The 23,911-nt window shown below is 41.4% G+C and overlaps 1 protein-coding gene across 2 annotated transcripts in view; it reads right to left on the bottom strand.

The window, feature by feature from the left end:
* Positions 1-23,911, bottom strand: part of zfr (zinc finger RNA binding protein) — a 90,128-nt gene that overhangs the window by 49,612 nt on the left and 16,605 nt on the right. For both annotated transcript variants that reach the window (XR_013845277.1, XM_080044572.1), the window contains exons 5-6: positions 16,527-16,745; positions 2,044-2,327 (exon numbers count right to left, since the gene is read on the bottom strand). Coding sequence is in view for 1 of the 2 variants with exons in the window: in XM_080044572.1 (XP_079900698.1) it covers positions 2,044-2,327; positions 16,527-16,745 (503 nt within the window). In the remaining variant the exon portion in view is untranslated. The remainder of the gene's footprint in view (positions 1-2,043; positions 2,328-16,526; positions 16,746-23,911) is intronic.

Raw genomic sequence — 23,911 nt, 5'->3', positions numbered from 1 at the left:
TTTTTATTAACCTTTATTTATACAGGTAAAATCTCATTGAGACCCAGGGTCTCATTTACAAGAGAGACCTGTTCACTGTTATTATAGGTGTAGTAGAGGTTTTTTGGGTATGCAGCATACAGACAAAGGTCCATTCATGGGAAGTGACTTCGGGCTCGGTACCGTTTGCCGCGGGTCTAAACGAGTCGCGTTTGTCATCAATCACTGAGACAGAAAATGGACGTTTAAAATGTCACTGTCACTAGCTGGATTAACTGTTAGCCTGCTGTTTCTATCAGCAATAAGGAAGAGGAATAGCGTGGACAGAAAGCCTGGATGTAACTTTAACAAACGAGGATGGAGTATACGTGAGGGTTAGCCTAGAGCAGAAGGCTAACATTAGCATACATTAGTTAAGAGTTTTGTCTCGATATTGAAAATTACTCAATCACAATTTTTCACAAAAACAGCTCGTATAGACAGACAAGAGTCGTGGCTTTAAAGAAAGTAACGTGTATGTGTGAAAGGCATGTCGTATTAAGTTTTTATTAAGTTTGTTTGCAGAATACAGGTGTCATTCAATATAAAGTGAATGGAGCGCTGTGTATTGTTTTCCCCAACGATGGGCGTGGCCTCCGATTATGACGCGTTCCGCTCTGTCTCTATGGCACACATAATTTTTGTGTAATCTAGTGTATAATGTCATATGGAATTAATCCTTTGCCTATAGAACACATCATTGATGATGTAAATGTTCTACTGCTTATGCCACATAGCAGAACCTAGCAGATGCCATGTATAATTACTGTATTTTCCGCACTATAAAGCGCACCGGATTATAAGGCGCACCTTTAATGAATGGCCTATTTTAGAACTGTTTTCATATATAGGGTGCACCGGATTATAAGGCGCATAGAATAGAAGATACTACAGTCAAACGTTTGACTGGGGTTGCGTAGATGGAGCTGTGCTAAAGGGAATGTCAACAAAACAGCCCGAGGGGACAGCAGCCGAACTGCCCCGCTAGCTCGGCTGCTAACCCCGTGAGCCTGTCAAGCGCTGCCAGGGTAACGCCGGCTCGACTGCTCTGTCAGCGGGGATATATGATCCTCTGCCCATGGTACAAACACCGACAGGTCTGTTACCGATGGGTTTCAGTGTCCGAAATGAACTTTGATTATCACACAAGCGAGAACAGCCTGGTGCGGTCGGGCGAAAATAGTGTGATGGAAGCGCAGCGGGGCTAGGAACTAGGAAGCGCTTAGTGTTTCCGCTTCAAAATAAAAGTTTACTGACTACGGTAGCCGTAATGCTGCAAGCGGTGCGGCTTTGTAGTTTACCAGTCGTACTGAAACATTTTATTATTATTAAATAGTTTTTATTGGTTTTTCATGCTGAAAATTTTTGACAGAGCACATTTTATTATTATTAAATAGTTTTTATTGGTTTTTCATGCTGAAAATTTTTGACAGAGCACCTTGAGCCAGTATGGATCAACCAATTAACCAATTGATCCATATATAAAGCGCTCCGGATTATAAGGCGCACTGTCGTTTTTTGAGAAAATTAAAGGCTTTTAAGTGCGCCTTATAGTGAGGAAAATACGGTAAGTTGATCCGTTATTATCTTAACTTTCCTTAACATGCATTTTGATTTTTTTCCCCTGTATAAAACCTGAAACTCAATGATAAAAATAAAAATAAAATTCTGCTACATTTCGCCGGCCACAACCGATGCGCACTATTTTCATGCCCAGTGCTGATCCTCGGTCACGTTATAGCAACAACTAGTGCAGAGCGGGTGAGATGTTTTGTTAATTTTGATAGTCCTAGTTTATACTAACTGATTTGACCCTCAGAGCGAGTGGCCGGCCTAGCCGTTCCCTGAAGCGCCATGGCGTGCGGTCCGCAGTTAGTATAAACATGTCCAGCTGCTGGCTCTCAGCCAGGCTTTATAGATCGCCAATAGCTGTGTGTAAACACCCGAATTTTTTTTTCCAGCCTTTACGTGCACACACATAAAATATTGACAAAATAGTGTGATTGTTGGCTATATTGAACTGACCTGCGGGCCAGCACAGCTGATCTTACAGACATCACAGTAGTGGATCTGAGGGGGTTTAGGCGGCTGCTTGGGCCGGAGTTGTTTGCTCTGAAAGGGGGGTTTCTTAGTGAAGGTATTCCCTGTCCATGCTGCTGTGGCTGCTACAGCGGCCACTGCCTGCTTCTGCTGCTGCTGCTGCTGCTGCTGCTGCGCCTGCTGCTGCTGCTGCTGCTGCTGCTGCTGCTGCTGGTAATAGCTGGAGGCTGCTGAGTAAACTGCTGCCTCATAGCCTGAGTAGGAGGTTCCTATAAAAGATAATTTAAGGTTACTTATTGCAGTTTCCCCTGCAACCAATATCAGAGGCATTGGTCATCGCTTGACTGTTAATAACAATAATAATAATAATAGATAGAATTTATATAGCGCTTTTTTTGAGGTCACTCAAATACATATAGAAAAGCATTCATGTAAGAAAAGAAAAGAAAATACAGAAAAATTTAAAATAAGTTGTAATAAGTGTCATTATGCTTTCTTAAATTAAGAAAAAGAAAAAAAAGTTCTGTACACATTTGACAGTAAAAAGTATATATATTTAAGGGTTCAAAAGAAAAGTAATTTTTTTCAATAGGGGAGATTGGGGTGAGATGTGCCACTTTTTACTCAGTGACTTTAAAGTGAGGCCTCGACAGTCTCCAACTCAAATATATACATATATTTCAGGGTGTTGTGCATCCCCGGCAACAATAACTTTGGATCTGAAATAAACTGTTTAAGAAATATAGCTTTCGGAAAAAAAGTTGTCTTGTGGCACAACTTGCCCCCGGTGTGGTGTAAGTTGTGCCGTTGGAGAGAATACCATGGGGTAAATTGTGCCATTGATACAGTGTAGTGTGAAAGTTTGTGAACCCCTTGAGCCTTTTGGAATTTTATTTATTTATTTTAACCATTATTAATTCATTTGATGTAACAGATGTTTGTTTATCAATCAACATTTTTCTTTTCCAGAAATCAACTGTTAAAACAGATGAAACAAATTATTTGACAAATGTATGTGCAAAAGTTTGTGAACCCTGAGCTGCATTGCTTAAATCGAGCAAGGTAAACACAATCAGGTGGGCCAAATCGAGTGATGAAATAGACCAATGTAATGAGAGATCTTCAGGGAAGAAATTGGGCGGCACTAGATAAAACCAGGTCAGTTTAGGCCCACCAAACTGAACCCATAAAGGTCAGGCAAGCTCAAAGGGGAAAAAATCTCAGAGGATCTCAGGAATAGAGTTTTGATGTTGCGCATTTGTCTGGGGACAGCTATAAATTAATATAAAAAAGTTTCAGCTCCATCGGTCCACCGTGAGGCAAATCATCTACAAATAGAGAGCTTTAAAGCTCCCATATTATACACTTTTCGGTTCTATTATACACCATATTATATTGTAGTCTTAGTGGTCCCTAATACGTTTTTCTTCAATTGTTTGCTGAAAAAAACTTTCAGATAATTTATTGTACTATGCTGATGTTCAGCTAATCTCACAATGGCCTATTTTTTAAAAAGAGCTGCAGCTCCCCTCGTAAATATACAATCTTTGAGCTCCCCCCGCCCCCTGTCCGGAAGCGAAGCCAGATACACCTCGCCCTCTGTCGGTTTGTAAACAATGATGACGTATAGCCTGTTAGCACAGTTAGGTTTAGCCTACCCATGAGAAGAACCAAGTCTAGTGCTAGTAACGCCCTTTGAACAGTTTGACATGACCTATCCTTGTCTACATGAAAGACTATGTTCATACAGATGCAGCCACACGCTAATGGAAACGGCATGTTCACAATAAAAATGCTGCAAAAGATGGTGGCTACTGCGAAGCTAGCTCGGGAGCTAGCTGCTAACAATACCACTAAAATCAGTGAAAAAATTATCTTCAAAGTCAGACTTCTTCAGTATACCTTCCAATCCTTTGTCCTGTTAAAAACGAGGCATTTCCAGACTGGTGTGGGGAATAGAAATATGTTTTTATGAGCAAAAGCTGAATGCTTGTCCCAAAGCAAATAGCTATACACCAGTCAGGCAAAAATACCAATAAAAACATTTATTTCATTTTCACTGTTTGAAAAAAAGCACAAGTAGCTTCCTATCCGTTGTGTTATTAAAAACGAGGCTGCTGTGGTTAAGATAAATTAGTGGATTATGCAACATTCATCATGTTTTGCCGTACTACAGGCATCTTGTCGCTTAGCAACAAGCAAACAACATGGGGGTGAAGGAATATTTTTCGAGAGGATCTCGGGGCCGTGGACCAATAAGAAATAGGGGGGTGGACTGCACAGTGGAAGCTTCTGGCTTTCCAGTTTTTGATTTCGGGGAGAATTCTAACTGGAGTATATATCAGAAAAGGGGAGAGTGAGAAAAGGATTGAGCTTTCTTTTTTTTGATACTTTGGCAGTCTGTAGGCACACCGTAGACCCATAATTATGTTCAAAAACATCGGAAAAGTGCATTTGCACAATATGGGAGCTTTAAGAGTGACTTAACATCTGCCTAGAAGTGGACTTCCTTCAACAATATCCTCAAGCGCCACAAGAAAAGGGATTTTTCAGGTAAAAGCCAACCCAAACATTACATCTGGAGATTTGCAGACCATTTGCCACCACCGTTCTTCACTTGGGAGAAGGTTCTCTTGGTGGTAGGCAGAGTTGCGTTTTTGCCCAAACATGGCGGTTTTGGTTGTGACCAAACAGTTCAATTTTGGACAAATCTGTCCACAGAAAAGACTTCAGGTATCTCCAGGTGCTCTCTGGCAAAGTTGTGACAAGCACTTTTGTTCTTTTTTTGAGAGTAGAGGCTTCTTCAGCAACCCTCCCTTGAAAGCCATGTTGACTTATTCTTATTCTTGTTGTGGAACCATGCACATCTGTCCCAGATGCTGCAAGAGAGGTCTGCAAATCACTAGATGTAATGTTTGGGTTGGCTTTTAACTGAAAAATAACTTTTTTTGTGGTGCTTATGGATATTTTTGAAGGAAGTCTACTTCTAGGCAGATTTTCAGTCACTCTTAAAGCTCTCCATTTGTAGATGATTTGCCTCACGGTGGACCGATGGAGCTCAAACTTTTTTTAAATTAATTTATAGCTGTCCCCAGACAAATGTGCAGCATCACAACTCTATTCCTGAGATCCTCTGAGATTTTTTTTAGCATGTCTGACCTGTATGGGTTCACTTTGGTGAGCCTAAACTGACCTGGTTTGATCTCTGTTTTATCTAGTGCCGCCCAATTTCTTCCCTAAAGATCTCTCACTACATTGGTCCATTTCATCACTCAATTTGGCCCATCTGATTGTGTTTACCTGTTCCATTTAAGCAATGCAGCTCAGGGTTCACAAACTTTTGCAGATACAACATTTGTCAAATAATTTGTTTTATCTGTTTTAACAGTTGATTTCTGGAAAAGAAAAATTTTGAATTGATAAACAAACATCTGTTATTTCATAAAAAAATACTGGTATTGATAAAAATGAATTAATAATGGTTAAAATAAATAGAATTCCAAAAGGCTCAAGGGGTTCACAAACTTTCACACAGCACTGTATACAGTGCCTTGCAAAAGTATTCATACCCCTAATTTTGCGCTAATTGTGTCACATTAAAACCACACACGTACATTTATTTTATTGGGATTTCATGTGATAGACCATCATTGTGAAGTGGAATGAAAATGAAATATGGTTTTAACATTTTTTTAGAAATAAAAAAACTGAAAAGCGTGGCGTGCAAAAGTATTCACCCCCCTGAGTCAACACGTTGTAGAACCACCTATCGCTGCAATTACAGCTGAAAGTCTATTGGGGTATGTCTCTACCAGCTTTGCCCATCTAGAGACTGAAATTTTTGCCCATTCTTCTTTGCAAAATAGCTCAAGCTTCAGATTCAGCATCAGATTGGCAGGAGAGCATCTGTCAATAGCAATTTAAGTCTTTCCAGATATTCTCAATTGTATTGAGGTCTGGACTTTGACTGGGCCATTCTAACACATGACTATGCTTTGATTTGAACCATTCCATAGTAGATCTGGCTGTATGTTTAGGGTATTTAACCTTCTGGAAGGTGAACCTCCACCCCAGTGTCAAGTCTTTTGCAGACTCTAACAGGTTTTTCTGCCCTGTATTTGGCTCGATCCTTCTTCCCATCAACTCTGACCAGCTTCCCTGTCCCTGCTGAAGAACAGGACCCCAACAGCATGATGTTGCCACCACCATGTTTCACGGTGGGGATGGTGTGTTCAGGATGATGTGCAGTGTTAGTTTTCTGCCACACATTGCACTTTACGTTAAGGCCAAAAACTTCAATTTTGGTCTCATCTGACCAGAGCACCTTCCTCCAACACTTGCCACAAGCCATGCGGGGGGGACAGCATATTCAGATGAGACCAAACTTGAAGTTTTTGGCCTGAATGCAAAATGCAATGTGTGGTGGAAACTAACAGATAGATAGATAGCCTATTAAATAAATAAGTATACATATTGGTACAATTTAGGATAAGTTAAATAGGTTGTTGTGAATGTGTTGGGAGTAGTTCTTCAGTGGCTTATCAGTTATTTCAAACTTTGTTTAAATAGACTACTGTTGTTGACTGCTCTCTGCAGCTGAAGCAGTTGATTTTCAAGCTAGCGCACTGCAGGGCTGTGAAGTGCGAACTTCCTGTTCTTACCGGCTTCAAAAAAGTCAACTCACGTTTGGCTAGTAACATGCTTTTAATGTGAAGGCGCACAGGAAATGTTCTGTTTGCACACGCGCTAACTTAACTGCGTGCCGTCTCCTTCCGGTTATTACCGTTGGTGAAGTGTATTAGAAGCTAGAATCGCCGCACAAGCACAGGTCCCGAGCACACATCTTTCACCAGCAGGGCCGCCGCTCCCTATACGCAGAGTACGCAGACTGCGTAGGGCACCAAGTTCCTGGGGGGGCACCCCAAAAATTTTTTTTTATATATATATATATAGGGGAAGGTGGGGTGATTTGTGCAACTTTTTACTCAAAGTGATTTTAAAGTGAGGCCTTGACAGTTAAGTCTCCAACTCAAATATGTACATATATTTCAGGATGTTGTGCATCCCTGGCAATAAAAACTTTGGATCTGGAATAAACTGTTTAAGAAATATAGCTTTCGGAAAAAAAGTTGTCTTGTCGCACAAATCACCCCACGTAGTGGGGTGATTTGTGCGTCATTGTGTCACAATGACAAAGTCACCATCATCATCTTTCTGGCCATCTGAACTCTCATCAGTGGTGTCGTTAAGTGGAATTGAGATGTCACTCTCTTCTGAGCTACTGTAGACAATCACTTTCTTTTGGTGACCAGCGTATACAGCCATGCCACTGGCACAACTCTCAGAAATGTACTTTGCACTAGTTGCTCCGTGCTTGTGGAACCAACTGCCACCTGACAAATGTGATTCCCCCTACAGGGCTCAACGCTAAGGTTTTTTTTCACTTGCCCGACCGGGCAAGTGGGTCTGAATTCTACTTGCCCGAAGTCAATTTTTACTGGCCCCTATATAATTTTTTTTTAATAGTGGTGATAAATATTTGTTATATTCGCTCTTTATTTATAATGTATAAACACATCATGGACAGTGTTATAGATGAGTTAAGGATCATACTGAAAATGGAGGCTATTATTCAAATATTATTTGAGTTGGAACATTTGTAATTTTTTAGTTTCTAAACCGACAATAACTGCAAATGAGACGTGTTTTATGCAAAAAAAACACAAATGTTTTTTTCTTGTACCTTATTCTTTTTTACAACAGCAATTCTTTAGAACTTTTTTTCTGTAAGACATTTTTTTAGGCCTACAACAATCTGTTTTAAACGTTTTTTATTATTATTATTAAAAATCTCTGTTTTGAACACTTTTCCAGTAGTTTCAAGCTTCCACTGCCTCCTGGTATGAGAAATGCCACCTCAGGTCCATTTATTAAGATGTAAATGCAGGCTGTAGAGATGTTCCTCTGCTAACTGTTGCTGATGTTTGTGTTGACCTGCACACATTAACTGGTAGTAGGCTACTAGCAGCAGAGCTAACGTTAGCATCCTCGCTAAACTACTACTAGATTCACTTTGGATGCATTTTAAAAAACGCAAATATTTTTGCTGCTTTTCAGACGGCTGGGGTCTACTTATTTAGGCTTCTCGTTGGCTTTTGTACTTTCTGTTACACCAACGTAACGCGTGTAGTTCTCTTTCCTATCTCTCTGACTGTGTGTGAGAGACGCGCACCAGTTTTTTGCCGAAATCTGTGTGTGTGTGTGTGTGTGTTTCGGCGCTGGAGCCCCGCCCCCTTCACTAAACGGAGCAGAGGAGAGAGATGCAACGGAGCAGACACAACTACTCACACATAAATTAGATAAGTAACATAGGCCTAAGCGTTTATTTAATAATCAGCACCAGCTCTATATGGAAAAATACCGTGGATAGATGAATTTTATTTGGCGCTATAAAAAATAAAAATATTATTATTATAATTTTTTTTCAATAATTTCGGAAAAACTCCCGGTTGCCCGTTCGGGAAAGTGGGTTGTCATAGTTACTGGCCCGACGTGGCGTTTTACTTGCCCCGGGACGTCGGGCAATCCTTATTGTTGAGCCCTGCCCTACATTACTGCCTTTAAATCAAGGCTCAAAACCCATATGTACACCCTGGTGTTTCCTCCCCATTAACCTCTGCACTACTTACTTACCTCTGCACTACTATCTGTGTTTATGTGGATGTATGGGCTTTACGTCTTTTATTTTGGTTATTGTTATTTTACCTTCATTGTTTACCTACTGAATGCACTATGTACAGCACTTTGGACAGTGCAAACTGTCATAAATGTGCTTTTATAAATACATTTTACTTACTTACTTACTTATAACTCACCCAGGCCCTTGCGCACAAATCACCCCATCCCCAGAATTTTGGATAATAGGCATGATGCAGCAATTTAGGGTTGACATTGTGCTAACTATATAGACTCAAAGTGTAGCATACCAAAGCACTAAAACATGTGTCAAATGTTTTCAAACGTGTCTATAATTGTTCAGACACAATAATCAAAAAACCTTGATCATGGAAATTTTACTTTGAAAGGCAAAACACAGTTTTTTGAGCTTAAATGTGCTTATATCTTATTCCTTGTGTCTCCCTTCTTTACAGGATGAGTCAAATGGATGGCTCTTCTTAAATATGTGGTCACATTTCCAATTTCTTCCACGGTTTTCTAGAAACAAGGGGTTTTGCAACTTCCAAAATGCACAAATCACCCCACCTTCCCCTATATATATATATTTTTTTTTTTTTTTTATTAAAAAGGAAAAAGAGATGGTCCGGGGGCCCCCCAAAATATATATTTTTTTTAAAGTTCATGATAATCATTACATTACAAAAAATATATAAATTAGTTATCATTGTTTTTTCTTAATTGTGTAACCTATCCAGTGGTGGATTACTGCACAGGCACACCGGGCACAGGCCCAGGGGCCCAAGGGCTCAGGGGGGCCCTCAGCCAGAGATACTGATAGTAACTTTTCATGTTCCATAGTCAAAGAGCTCAGACACTGATGTCAATAACAGGGTCCAAAAAGAAATAGCCTAAATATAAGTACTCATTAAAATGTAAGATAGAAATCATCATGGGCCCCTCAACTAGTAGGGGAGAAATACAAAAGCAAGTTAAAAACAACAGCATTAGTAGCTCTGTCTAAGGGGGTTGAAGCCCCCCTCACACATACACAAATAAGCTTTATATGTGTGAATTCTAAATTGTTCATATCCACCCTTTATCTGTTGAAATGGGCCCCTCCATCATAGAACATGGGTCTGCAGACCAATCTACTATTTTTACAGTTGCAGAGTAAAGAGTGCTGTTTAAGAAAGATCTGAAAAATAATGTTCCTTCTGCATCTCAGGATTTGATATCTCTCTAGCCTCTAAAATGTCCTCTCAAAGTGCACCAGATCGATGCATTTTACTTTAAAAAGGTAAAAAAGATTCTGGGGGGGCATACCCCCGGACCACCCAACAAGGTACAGGGTCCCTCCAACAATACCCCAAAATCCTGTGGGAAACACTGACTTCCTTAATATGTTTTTGCCATTAATTGTATGTATCTGTGTAGAAAATTCAGTGTACCTGACTGGATAGGGACAAGAGGGGGGCCCTTTAAGAGTGTGTGCCCAGGGGCCCATTATCTCATAATCTGTCTATGATCCTATCACTCAATTCCTTTGCAAAGGCAGTTAGTAGGATACTAGGCAACTTTTTTCTTTTTTCACAAGTTAAGCTGTTCTTTCTGTTAGTAAATGCTGTTCGCAAAAACTCATCACTACAGCAAATGTGCCAAAAAGCAGTCGCAGAGATCTTGCAACACCAAGAAGCTCGGACGCGAGCTTCTTGGTGTTTTTTTTTTTTTTTGGGGGGGGGGGGGGGCATCACTGACAATTTCAGCTTAGGGCACCCAAAAGCTTAGCAGCGGCCCAAAGTGGAGGGTGGACTCAATAACTTACTTGCCTAAGACTACATTTACCCGAATTTGGAGAGTGTTAATGTAGCAGTGTTGTGTAGCACTCCTCTGTGTCTCAAACAGACAGCATCTGCTCATTAGCACTCGTGCGAGTGTACTTGTATTCATCATCGCACGTGATCAAATTCAGTAGCAAATGCGATCAAAACTGTCGCACTGTACAGCCCTGGGTATACCCGTTATGAAAAAGCTTCACAAAACAAAGTCTATGATCAATGGGAAACACTGCTGTCTGACAACCCAGTTCAGAGAATGTTTCAACTATTGAGTCTTGGATTTGGAAAGTGGCCAGATTTAGCTCAAAATGCTACCTGCGATTAATGTGCTGTGCAGCCTGAACGCGGAGTTGTGTGTGTCTCAGTGGCGATTCCAGGAAATTTTGACTGGGGGTGGCCAAGGTGGGCCACAGAGCTAGAGTGGGGTGGCCATCGCACCCCTGAATGAATAGCATGTGATATGCTGTACAACCAATTCAAAGATGATTTATAATCCCAAATGCCCAAATCATGTTAGTATCCATTGTAATGTTAGTCAGAAAACTAAACCCCTGAAGGTGGGTCTGGGGGCATCCCCCCCAGAATTTTTTTTTGTGTTTTTAACATGTAATCTAAGCATTCTGGTGCATTCTGGCGAAGATAATAAAGGAAAAAGTCAACATTTATTTCAGTTCAGATGAATAGTAAAATTAGCAAGACAACATAACTTGCTAGCAGCCAGATGCCTAACAACTGGACAGAGGGACGGATGACAACTAGCTTTTGACCAAATATCTTGCTAAAAAAATAAACCTTTATTTATGAAATTCTGCCCTAAGAACATGTTACACTTGCTAACTACAAACTTAAATTTTTTTATTCAGATTTCAAAAATCTGCTGGGACACGTGCCCATACACATGCATGGGTGGCACGCATGTCACAAGCACACTTATGCTGTTTTCAAGACCTTTGCTGACCAGAGACCAGTTCTAGTGGCCACAGTCCTACCATTAATTCAGTACTTGAAAATTGCAAACTGATCTCATATCAGTGGATTGGAGTGTTTGTGTGATGAACTTGGCAACTACCTATCAAAAAAAGTTAAGAAAGAAAAAAAATACATATCATCTCTGAACTAGGCTATATATCAGGAAAAAAATTGAAATTACAAAAAAAATAAATAAAATAAATTAAGATTTTTTTTTTTTTTTCATCCCCCTCGCGCCCCCCCGGTAGAGTGTCCGCGCGCCCCACCGGTTGAGCACCACTGGTTTAGATCAAAGCATAGTCATGTGTTAGAATGGCCCAGTCAATGTTCAGACCTAAATACAATTGAGAAATCTGGAAAGACTTGAAAATTGCTGTTCACAGACGCTTTCCATCCAACCTGACGCTGAATCTGAAGCTCGAGCTATTTTGCAAAGAAGAATGGGCAAAAATGTCAGTCTGTAGATGTACAAAGTTGGTAGAGACATACCCCAATAGATTTGGAGCTGTAATTGCAGAGATAGGTGGTTCTACAACGTATTGACTCAGGGGGGCTGAATACTTATGCACGCCAAATTTTTCAGTTTTTTATTTATATATATATATATAAAAAAAAACATGTTTCAGTTTCATTCCACTTCACAATTATGCGTCGCTTTATGTTGGTCTATCACATAAAATCCCAATAAAATAAATGTATGTGTGAGGTTGTAATATAACAAAATGTGGAAAAGTTCAAGGGGTATGAATACTTTTGCAAGGCACTGCATATCTCATAAACTGTAATGCAAGACAAATACATTAGACAATCACTTTTTAAAGGTATATTTAAAGTAAATAAAGTCAATATTGTACAAAGATTGAAGGACAATTTTCTTAAACAAGGCCTAGCAGATCTAATGGTTTTACCTGCTAAGCTCACAATGTCAAAGTCACCATCATCATCTTTCTGTCCATCAGGGGCCGTATTCACAAAACATTTTATCTTAGCGCTAAGAGTACTCCTAAGGAGCACTAAAAGCTCTTAGTAAGGAGTAATTTCTTAAAACCTATTCACAAAGCTGAAAAGATCAACTTTTACTAAGGAATGGGAGGAACTCCTAAGCTGAGAATAGAGGGCGGTGTTGACCCTGTTGCTATGGATGATGTCATGTTCATACCTTCTATGCCCGCAGTGATTGGCTGAGAGGGAATGAGAGCTAAGAGTGAGTTTATGATAGAAACACTGTGGAGATATCCATATCGTGTCGCTGTATTAAAGTGAAGAGTTTTTATATACAATTAATGACAAGTGACACTGATTTAACATGAAACCAAGATACTGCAGGGTTTCCCACACATTCGTTCACAATTAACCTACAATAGCGCCACATAGGTCTATTAATTTAAAATGTTACAATGATTTGAATCGGAAAAAATATCCTCATTGAACAGCTGCACGCCATGCACTCTCACTGTATTTCCCTTAACGGCGGACTATGCCGCAATAGTCAGACAGCGGCAAACCAGGAAATTCGCAATTTAGAAACAACAACTGGCGAAATCGTAAAGTGCATGCGGAAGGAAAAAGGCGAGACACGCAACTATACAGTAGCGGACCTGTGGAATGGAGGAGTTGGAAGCGCCACATATGGGCATACTCTAGTAACAAATTAAACCCAAACGTGACACCAACAGTAACTTTCAGTGCATCGTAAAGCCAAAGCAACTGCAGGAAAAGGAACTTAATACATAATTTTTTATATAAATATAATAAATATAAATGTGTCTATACTTTCTAAACATAGCTTTACTAAGATCATTAAACCCTTACAGCTATTAAGGTACCTTTTGTAAAGCTCACTAGCATTAAATCTCTCCAAAATGCCATCAAATGAGTGTCTGTGATTTACTCTTAGTGACTTAGGAGTCCTCTCGAGGACTCCTAGCTTTTCATAGATTTAGGAGCTAGTTTTAGCGCTAAAATGCTTTGTGAATTACACTTATCTTAAAAAGTTAGGAGTCCTAAAATTAGGAGTGAAACGCCCCTTATCTTTGAGAGTTACTCCTAAATCAGCACGTTAGGACCTACTCTTAGCCTTAAAATGTTTTGTGAATACGGCCCCTGAACTCTCATCAGTGGTGTCGTTAAGTGGAATGGAGATGTCAGTCTCTTCGGAGCTACTGTAGACAATCACTTTATTTTGGTGACCAGCATATACAGCCATGCCAATGGCACAACTCAGAAATGTACTTTGCACTAGCTGCTCCGCCCTTGTAGAACCAACTGCCACCTGGCATATGCGATTCCCCCTCCATTTCTGCCTTTAAATCAAGGCTCAAAACCCATCCGTACACCCTGGTTTTTCCTCACCATTAACTATCTTACTCTGGACTGCTATCTTTGTTTATATGTGGATGTCTGGGCTTTATGTCTTTTATTTTTGTTATTGTTATTTTACCTTCATTTTTTACCAACTGAATGCTCAGCACTTTGGAAAGTGCAAACTGTTATAAATGTGCTTTTATAAATACATTTTACTTACTTATAACCAGTGTTGGGAATAACGCCGTTTAAAATAACGGCGTTAGGTAACGCCGTTCTTTTTTCAGTAACGGGGTAATCTAACTAATTACTTTTTCCGTCGTTACAACGCCGTTATCGTTACTGAACGTTAAATGCGGTGCGTTACTATGAATTGATTGAATAAACTGTATCCGAACGCACCCCTGGCTCCATACTACACAAACTGCTAGTGAGGAGACCGGTGTGTTTTAAGTTGTGTTTTATTCAGTGTGGATGACATAACTGTCAGTTAGCGCCGTCACATCAGTCAGCCGGAGCACCTGTTCAGTGTTTAGTGAAGTTTCTTTTTCTTTCTCTCTCTGTTGTGTGAGCGTGTACCGTACGTTGCCGCAGTAACCACCTATCAATCCACGGTTGAAACGTGCTCTCCCTGCGTTTGTTTGCGTCGCCCTTGTGAGTAAGTGCATGGAGTTTCCCGATCTCTATAAATTATAATTTATGCACGTTATTAAACGGCCGCGATTCGCCGGTTGCAACAGCTGTTTAGCGTGTCATCACGAGACGAATACTGCTACTGTTATTTTCCTGGGATCTGTATGCTGCTGTGCATGTTAAAGAAGGAAATAAACATAGGATAAATCCTTACTCCTCCTTTCATCGTCTCATGCTTCATAGTCTGACATTTTTGGCCTTAAGTGGTGTTTTAGCCGACACCCCTGAAGTGAATCCAGTGATATAGCAGATCAGCACGGTACATTCAGCAGTTTCCTCTACTAGGCTACTTTTGTTGAGAATAAAATACTTGAAGTGCAGGATAAACCTATTGCTGTTTGTTGATGTGCAATAAATATTGAAGGTTATGTAGCCTACAAGTAGGCCTACCTGTCTGTTCTACTCATTTCAACTGACTTGTGAAAACTGCTCAGAAAAATCCAAATGTGTTGACATATAGCCTAGGCCTAGCAACTTTTTTTTTTTTTTTTTTTTACAGTAGGCAAATAGTTACTTTCCCTGGTAACTAGTTACTTCTATTATAAAGTAATTCAGTTACTAACTCAGTTACTTTTTGGAACAAGTAGTGAGTAACTATAACTAATTACTTTTTTAAAGTAACGTTCCCAACACTGCTTATAACTCACCCCAGGCCCTCTGGCACAAATCACCCAAACACCAGAATTTTGGATAATAAGCATGATGCAGCAGTTTCGGGCTGACATCGTGCTAACTATATAGACACAAAGTGTAGCATACAAAAGCACTAAAACGTGTCAAATGTTTTCAAACGTGTCTATAATTGTTCAGACACAATAATCCAAAAACCTTGGATCATGGAAATGTTACTTTGAAAGGCAAAAAACAGTCTTTTGAGCTTAAATGTGCTTCTATGCGGTTAATTAAAGCCACTACGAGTAAGTCGGCACGTTGGCGACACCTTTGAACAAAAGCGGTAGTATTATTACGACGCCAGCTGTCGTGAAGCTGTTTTCTAGCTCGTGCAGGCAGCGTGCAGGGCGTGCAGATTCAAATAATCAGGAAGCAATATGGTGCGTGTCCGTGTGTTGAAAGCAAAGTGTGAGGGCACCGGACTCTTTTCGGCTCCGTGAGTCTATGGGTGACACAGCATCAACTAATGCCAGTAAGTGCTAAACACACCTGATTGCAATGAGTTGATGCATTGTCACCTCTCACGGAGCTGAACGAGTCCGTGTCCCCACACAAAGCGAATGAACGAGAGATGGCAGTTAGTTAGTATCACGATGAGGTAATGTGTTTATGTTGTAAATAATGACTATTTCAGATGAATAATGGTCATCTGATGATGCTGGTGAGGCAAAGTAAACTTTGTTTTAGTAGGCTACCGCTCATTCATTTAGTAGTAAACACTGCAGTCCATGCTGCAGTCTAGGTTCGCTGCGTGAAATTGTGTATACGTTGCTTGGCAACGCCCTCCCGCCCGACTATCACTCTCCCTTTTCGCTTTTCTTCATTGCATTTTCTTTTTTTTCTTTTATGGTTCAGCCCCGTTATCAGTCATTATGACGACAAACAACTGTCTCAAACAAGGCTCCCGCTCCCCTTCCCTCACCTGGAGGGATAGGCTTCTCAAATCGCGTAACTGCGCCACACTGAAATCTGTGACCAATACGGATATGTGACCATAGAGCATGCACGCGTGAACCGAAAATCGGACTGGGTGTACGACCAGATCAAATGCAGTAATAAAAACTATATAAAAACGTCTTTCTTTGCACTGATGGTCTCGTTTGCTGTTAAAGGTAATTTATGATTATGAGAGGAAACATGCGGCTGTTTAAAAGATATTTAAAAGTTACTCGTTGCCGCTTTAACTATGACATTAATGCAATTAAATATTTAAATCGTTTGACAGCACTAAAAAAAAAAAAAAATGTAAAAACTGCACTCTGAATGAAACCACAGACAAACAGCTTCCTGGTTATCATAGTCAGTGTATAGGCTTACCAGAGTAGGTGACAGCGTTTGTGCTGTAGGTTGGGCTCTGGGAGTAAGAAGGGACCACAGAGGTGGCAGCAGCCACAGGCTGGACAGTGGAGGTCACTGGGTAGATAGAGAAAGTGGAGGATGCTGGACTGGGAGCAGCTGGCTTTATTACAGTTACCTGTCGAGTCTGCTGGCTCTGGGTATACGATGTTACCCCCTGGCTATATCCTGGTTTAGGGGCTGGAGAAAAAAAAGAAAAAAGTGAATCCTTAAAAATGTACAGAAAAATGTTGAATGAGTACTATTGAAGTCCAACATTTCTACCTGGTCGGCTTTGACTGTGGGAAGGATATTGTCTGTTAGGTAGTAGGGATGGGAATCTCTTGGCACCTCACGATTCGATTCCAATTCAGAGGTCAACGATTCGATTCAAAATCGATTCTCAATGCATCTCAATGCAATTTTTTTGTATGTACATACCCATGTGTGATTTTCAAAAATATATTTATATACACATCTGAGTTTGCTACTTAGAGTTTGATAATCACTTCCTACTTTTGTGATGATCATTTAAAGACAATCAACAGATGAATTACCTTCTCTAATATTGCATTAGAGAAAAAGCTTTTCTTGTTACAAATATGACTTTCTATGAACAGTGCAATAATCAATGCAGCTTGCATTTCAACTAGGGCTGTCAAAATTAACGCGTTAACGCAGGGTGATTAATTTCTGGAATTATCGGCGTTAATTTTTTTAACGCATTTAACGCATGTGCAGAATGATCCGCTCCGTACATCCCACCGCATTGTCCGCTCTCTTCAGAGCCCGCGAGGACACAAACGTCTGCAGTCTTCAGAGGTGTGTGTGATCAGACATCAACATAACGTCGGCTTCCTGGCACACATGAACAGTCCCCTAGGATGTGGTCGCGCGTACAAACGCACCCACAGGGGTTGACACACAAGCCCCTTTTACACAGAGATTGCGGCATATTGACGGAACAACATCACTCCAAAATGCCGGCTTTGCTTGCTTCTGTGTTATTTACACAGAACCAAGCAACGCCGGCCTGCTGGCGCATCAGTAGCCCCTTTTACACAGCGCTCCGGAATGAAAGAGGTGCTTTTAAACAGCGTCAGGTGTGACGTAAACATTTAGCGCCGCGCCGGTCAGCTGCTTTACAACAACAACATTGGCCGGTGAATTGAGAGCAGAAGTGCTGGAGCTTGCAGTAAGAGGGCCGTATTTTACTGTCCCCACGATGTGCCAGTTGATCTCGCTACGCGCTGAGTCCAACATCACTGGGACAGTTAACCAAACTGACTAAATCAATCCGACCGCTTCACCTCTGTGTGTGTGTGTGTGTGACAGGTTGGTTGTGAGCGAGTCTCTTTGTGAGGGCAGCGATCTGCCAATCAGACATAAACATACACATACACACAGTGTGTGAAGTCACGTTACTGTAGACAGAAATAAAGTGTGGATATACGCTCAGACTTAGGATAATAATAGCGGCGGCGGAATGTGTTAGCAAAACAGTAGCTCTGTGGCTAACAGCTGAGCCGGAGCCTTCAGTCAGCCAGTGTTAATTTTGGCAGCAAATTCTGATTTAGTCTTAGTCTTTTGAATATCACACCATTTAGTCTTAGTCCTATTCTAGTCATCTAAAATAGTTTAGTCTTAGTCTAGTCTAGTCTACTAAATATAAGCAGATTTTAGTTTGACTAAATCTACAGCGGACTTCATCGACTAAGTGTTTTTTTCTTCATTGAATGATATTAAGGTTTGAATATGCAATACAGACACAGATTTAATGGTTGTAATACAAAACATGTATTCTATTTCATTAGTAATAATCTCACATAAAATCAGTGTACCTGACTGGATAGGGGGGAGGGGGGGCTTTAAGAGCCTGTGCCCGGGGGTCCATTATCTCATGATCTGTCTATGAACCAACTGGATTCCACAATCTTTTTTTCTTTTTGCGGGGAGCATGCACAAGCATTATTTATAAAATAAAATAAAATAAAGAAAATATTTTTAAAAAGTGGGGGGCCCCACACTAGGTCTTGAAACGGGCCCCGAGATCTTTAAGGCCGCCCCTGGGCAGCAGCAGCAGCACGCAGTTGAGGTGCTGATAAATTTGAGCGACTGCGCCTTCCTTTAAGCAACACTGCTGCCGCTGTGTGTGTTCGGACTTCTTTTGCATCAAAGCCTTTTAGATAATACAATTAGAGGTTTTAATTGAACGCTGTCCATGCGTCGGAGTTGATTGTAACTTAAAAACAGAAACTAACGGACGGAGGCGGCAGTGTCACATGGCTCTGTGTATTCAAACTCGAGACAGAGCCTACTACAAACAGATCGCGGAACTTAGCCGTTCCCCTAGACATCGTTAACGGGCAGGATATCCCTGACTATCATTTTTGTCCATCATACCGCAGAGTTTTTCAGCACAGCGGCTCACTCCACCCGCTCACACCTGCGCGGTCTCCCGTCGATTTTCACCGACACAGGGTTGCATTCGCTGCTTTGCACTGATTGGATTTCTTCCCAACTTGTCCCACAAAAAGAGTAGTTCTGATTGGATCTCTTCTCCATTCGTCCCGCCCTAACAGTTTCGTCTAGTTCCTATTCGTAGACTATAGTGTCAGTTAAATTAGTCTCAGTCTTCGTCATCACATCTGCCTTTATATTTAGTTTTTATTTAGTTTACGTCCGTGAAAAAGGTTCGTAGACGAATATTTTTTTCGTCATAGTCTTAGTCTACGAAATTAACACTGCAGTCAGCTGAAGCAGACAGTCTAGCGGGGCGAGCAGACTATTCCCCCGTTAATAGGTCGACCTTCAAGCTGAACAAGAGCCCTCCGCTGCCATAGACGGATTATGAGATAATGGGCCCCTGGGCACAAACTCTTAATGGGCCCCCCACTCCTCCCTATCCAGTCAGGTACACTGACTTTTCCACACAGATACATACAATTAATGGCAAAAACATATTAAAGAGGACCTATTATACTACTTTTCTGGTCTTAATTTCTTGTTTTACACTGCTATAGAGCAACCTGAATCACATCACAAAAAACTATGTAGATTTTCGGGAAGCTCTTTCTCTTATTTTGGCAATCCAGCATGCCTGTGCTTCGGCCATCTCCGCTCCCTCCGCCTGTGCTTCGGCCATCTCCACTCCCCCCGCCCCCTCCTGCAAACCCCACTCCGTTGTGATTGGTTACCTTCCTTCCGGAACACTTTCAGTGGCGGGAAGCGCGAGCATGGACCTATAAGGGCGCGAGGCAGACGCGAGCAAGGAAGTGACAGATAGATGATTTCTGTTATTTGGCACACAAAAAAGAAATAAAAAAAATTGAGAATCTCAGTGGGGGCGGGAGGTTCCGTTGAAAGTAAAACACTGCTTCATCTAAATTAGGTGGTTCTTCTATTTCATTTGGCTGAAAGCCTCCCAAAGGATTAGGTTCCAGAGCAGTTGCCATTGTTTCTGTCTGAACATGAAAAGAGGTGACGTCACGTCACGTGCGGTTGTGGGGGTGGCCTACCATGCTCTGCGGTTGTCTTGTTCATAACACGGTCATTAATTTTTGCAGTTACCACGACAGCCCTAAAGTACGCAATTCAATTGTACACAAGTTTCCACTTTCAGGCATGCAAACTCATAAGCCATGAAAAAGGTGAGAAGTCCGAAAACAAACACCGGTAGGTGGGGTCTGGGGGCATCCCCCCCAGAAGATTTTTTTTTGTGATTTGAACATTTAAGAGAAGCAATTTGGTGTATTCTGGTGAAGAGAATTAAGGACAAAAAAAAGTTGTCAGATGAATAGTAAAATGAGCAAAACACGTTAGTCAGTCAAGCTTCTTGACGTTTACAATACAAAGTGTGTAGGTAGCCTATTTACCCAGAAAAACGTTAAAAACAGCTTAGAAAAACGGTTAAAAATGCTGGCAAAACCAGCTTTAAATAAGACAGAAAATAACATGGAGCCTCAAATTAATCACACCAAATTCCCTTACAATAAACTAACTATTTATATTGTGGCAAACAGGATTTGCCTTATCTTTGTTACACAACCATCAATATAACACATAAGAATACACTCTGTCACCATAGTTAATCTTGTGTTCACGCACGCACACACACACACACACACACACACAAACACACACACACCTCAGTCGTGCGCAGGAACATAATGGTGCAAAATGGGACGATAGTGGAGGAAGCAGGTGAGTGTGTTGTTTCGGCGCTGATCTGCTATAAATCACTACATTCACCTCATGTGTGTCGGCCAGAACACCACGCATCATTCAAAAACCATGAAAACAGCAATAGACAAAAGCACATTATTAACTTGAGGTGACACGTTAATCTGCAGTGACAATCCGCCAACCGCGGCTGTTAATCAGTGCGCGCATAAAGCAATGCAAATGGCTGTAAAACAACGGTTGGCAAACTCTGTGAATTTATTTAAAAAGTGATTCACATAAACCGAGTAGGCACTAGGGTTGCCACCTTGGATTTAGGAAAAAAAGGGACACTTGATGTTTGGGGCGGAGGGCTCGGCCATTATTAGGCTACCAGTTCAGACTGCCCAGTGTAATGACCTATAATAACCATACACACCTACAGTGCTTTTTACATTGGGATATATAAGGAGACTGAGGTGGGAACCCTGGACCTTGTAGGGGGGGTCCAGGGGAATGCTCCCCCGGAAGAAAAAAATGCAACCCTTTAAAGTAAAATTCATCAATCTGGTGCACTTTGAGAAGAAAATTGCATGCAACCAGGCCCAGGGTCCCAAGGGCTCAGGGAGGCCCTAAGCCAGAAATACTGATAGTAACTTTACATGTCGCATTGTCAAAGAGCTCAGTCACTCATGTCAATAACAGGGCAGGGTTCGACATAACGTATAGCCCGATGGCCCGGGGCCAGTAAAATCATATGCAGGGCAAGTTGATTGGCCAGTCACTGTCCCGCCCGGGCCAGTGACTGGCCAATCACAGTTCAGTATCTTTTTGTAGACTACATCATGGTTCATTGAAATGCGCGTTGAGAGTCGGAATGAAAGCAGTGTTTATTTAAGACTCAATATAATAAACCTAATATAAAATATATTTTTTAATGAAAGGCCAGTGGACAACCGATGCGTGGGCGTTTTGACAGGCAGAGCAACAAGCGGGTGCACTCTCGCTCCGTTGGCAGAGCTGCCTACCGTCCGCCTGCGAGTCGACTTGCTTTGCCCCCTTTCTTCCCACAGCAGAGGTGTGCAGAAAATGATAACTGCGCTTTTCCTTTATCTGCCGCCGTAATGTTACAGTATTTGCATCCAAGCTCCAATGGTAATACAAATGAGAGGCGTTATTTAAACGCTGTGAATGCGTCTCCGGTGATTGTGTCGGTTGTAGACAGAAACGAACGGAGGGACTCCGCTCACTGTACAGTTCCTATAGTCGCGCAGTTTGGCACTGTGTTTTCAGGCTCGAGACATTCAATCAGATCGCGGAAGTCTTTCCCATTGAAATCGCTAACGGGGAGAATATCCCCGGTTATTATTTTAGCCACAAACCACAGTTCATCTGCGCAGCGGCTCACTCGCTGCCGAGATCACACGGTGAAACGCTGCTGTGATCGGACGAAGGCATTGTGTGTTTCTAAGGTGATTTAACGTCATAGTCTTAGACGAGCGTTTAACTTATGCTGCATATTTTGCACTGCATTGTTTTTTATCAATAGTTTGAAAAAATGGTCCCACACCGGACTCTTATGTGAAGCTGCCACTTCATGGAGAAGTGACACTCCTGCAGCGCGCTCACGACCAGACGTGAACTCACATACACGGTGAAATCTCCCATTTAAAAAAACGGCATAACCCACTGATTTTCGGATTTCTATTCTATTTTTAAAGTCAACTTGAGCGCAAGTGGAAAACCGGTCATTCGGTCGACACATTCACATCCCTAATGCATATAGAGAAAGTAATAAAAACAGCCTACCACACTACAAAGAATGATCAGACCTTCATATCTTATTTTTTTTTTATGTTTGAACATGACTTCTGCAGGTGAACTATTCATTAAACTGCCCAAATTCAAGAATACAAACAACCATCAAACTACTGGACTTTAAAATACTGGCCGACTCTTTCAACATACTTTCAGTTGTAGGCTTCTAATTCAATATGTTTGCCTGGTTTTTATATTATGTGTATGAGCAATATCAACATTTCATATAATTAACTATAAGAAAGATAACCAAATCTAAAGGGAATATATATACTGTTACAGTATAGATATTCCCTTTAGATCTGGTTATCTTTCTTTATTTTTCTAATACAGGTATTATAATTATTGACACTAAATTATGAAGAAAAAAAAAGTGTGTGCAGGGCCAGTGAAAATATACAAGGGGCCAGTAAAACTCGGATCCACTGGCCCGGCGGGTCAGTAGGAAAAAAAAGTTATGTTGAACCCTGACAGGGTCCAAAAAGGAATCACCTAAAATAAGGAAATAAATCTTCATGGGTCCCTCAACTAGTAGGCGAATAATAGAAAAGCAAGTGCAAAACTAAAGCATTATTAGCTCTGTCTTAGGGGCTTCATGAGGGGCCTTGAAGGCCCCCTCACACATACAGTAATACGCTTTCTATGTGTAAATTCTATACTGTTCATAAAAAGTAGCTATCCACCCTTTATCTGTTGAATAGGGATAGGGAGGAGTGGGGGAGGGGGAGGGGGGGCTTTAAGAGTCTGGGCCCATTATCTCATAATCCGTCTATGAACCAAATGGTTTCCACAATCTTTTTTTTCTATTTTCGCGGGGAGCATGCACAAGCATTATTTTTTTTTTTAAAGTGGGGGGGCCCCACACTGGGTCTTGAAACGGGCCCCAAGATCGTTGAGACCGCCCCTGCCCGCTTGTCGTGCCGCCTGACGACGGAACACTGCGCTTTCTCTCTGCCCGGCCCCGCTCGCCTCTCCATTGAGAATGCAATAGTTGGCGCAACAAACGCCTCGGCCCGTGTGAAACGGCCTTAACTACTGAACGAAGGAAATCAAATGAGGCTTTGGCATTTCCCCCCAAAGAACGGGACTAATTGTGTCCCGGGAGAGATTTATTTTTTCCCGGGACAGCTGGTGAAAAAAGAGAACAATTCTGGGAAAAACGGGACGGGTGGCAACACTAGTAGGCACATTAACACGGTAAAATAATAGTACTGCGGCTGCGGCTACTTGAACGCTCCGATGACTCGGAGCGTCATCCCCCCCCCCTCCCCTCCCCTCCCCTCCAAAAAAAATGTCTCAACGGATCTCCAGGAATCACATAGATGGCCAATTTCGTTTCCAAAACGGCGAATTTCGCCGAAAGGTGACGAGTTTGCATGCCTGCACTT

The sequence above is a fragment of the Ammodytes marinus genome (genome assembly GCF_949987685.1).
Source record: "Ammodytes marinus genome assembly, chromosome: 2".
Lineage (NCBI taxonomy): Eukaryota > Metazoa > Chordata > Actinopteri > Uranoscopiformes > Ammodytidae > Ammodytes > Ammodytes marinus.
Note: the sequence above shows the minus strand (reverse complement) of the source record. Positions and strands in the feature narration are given on the sequence as shown.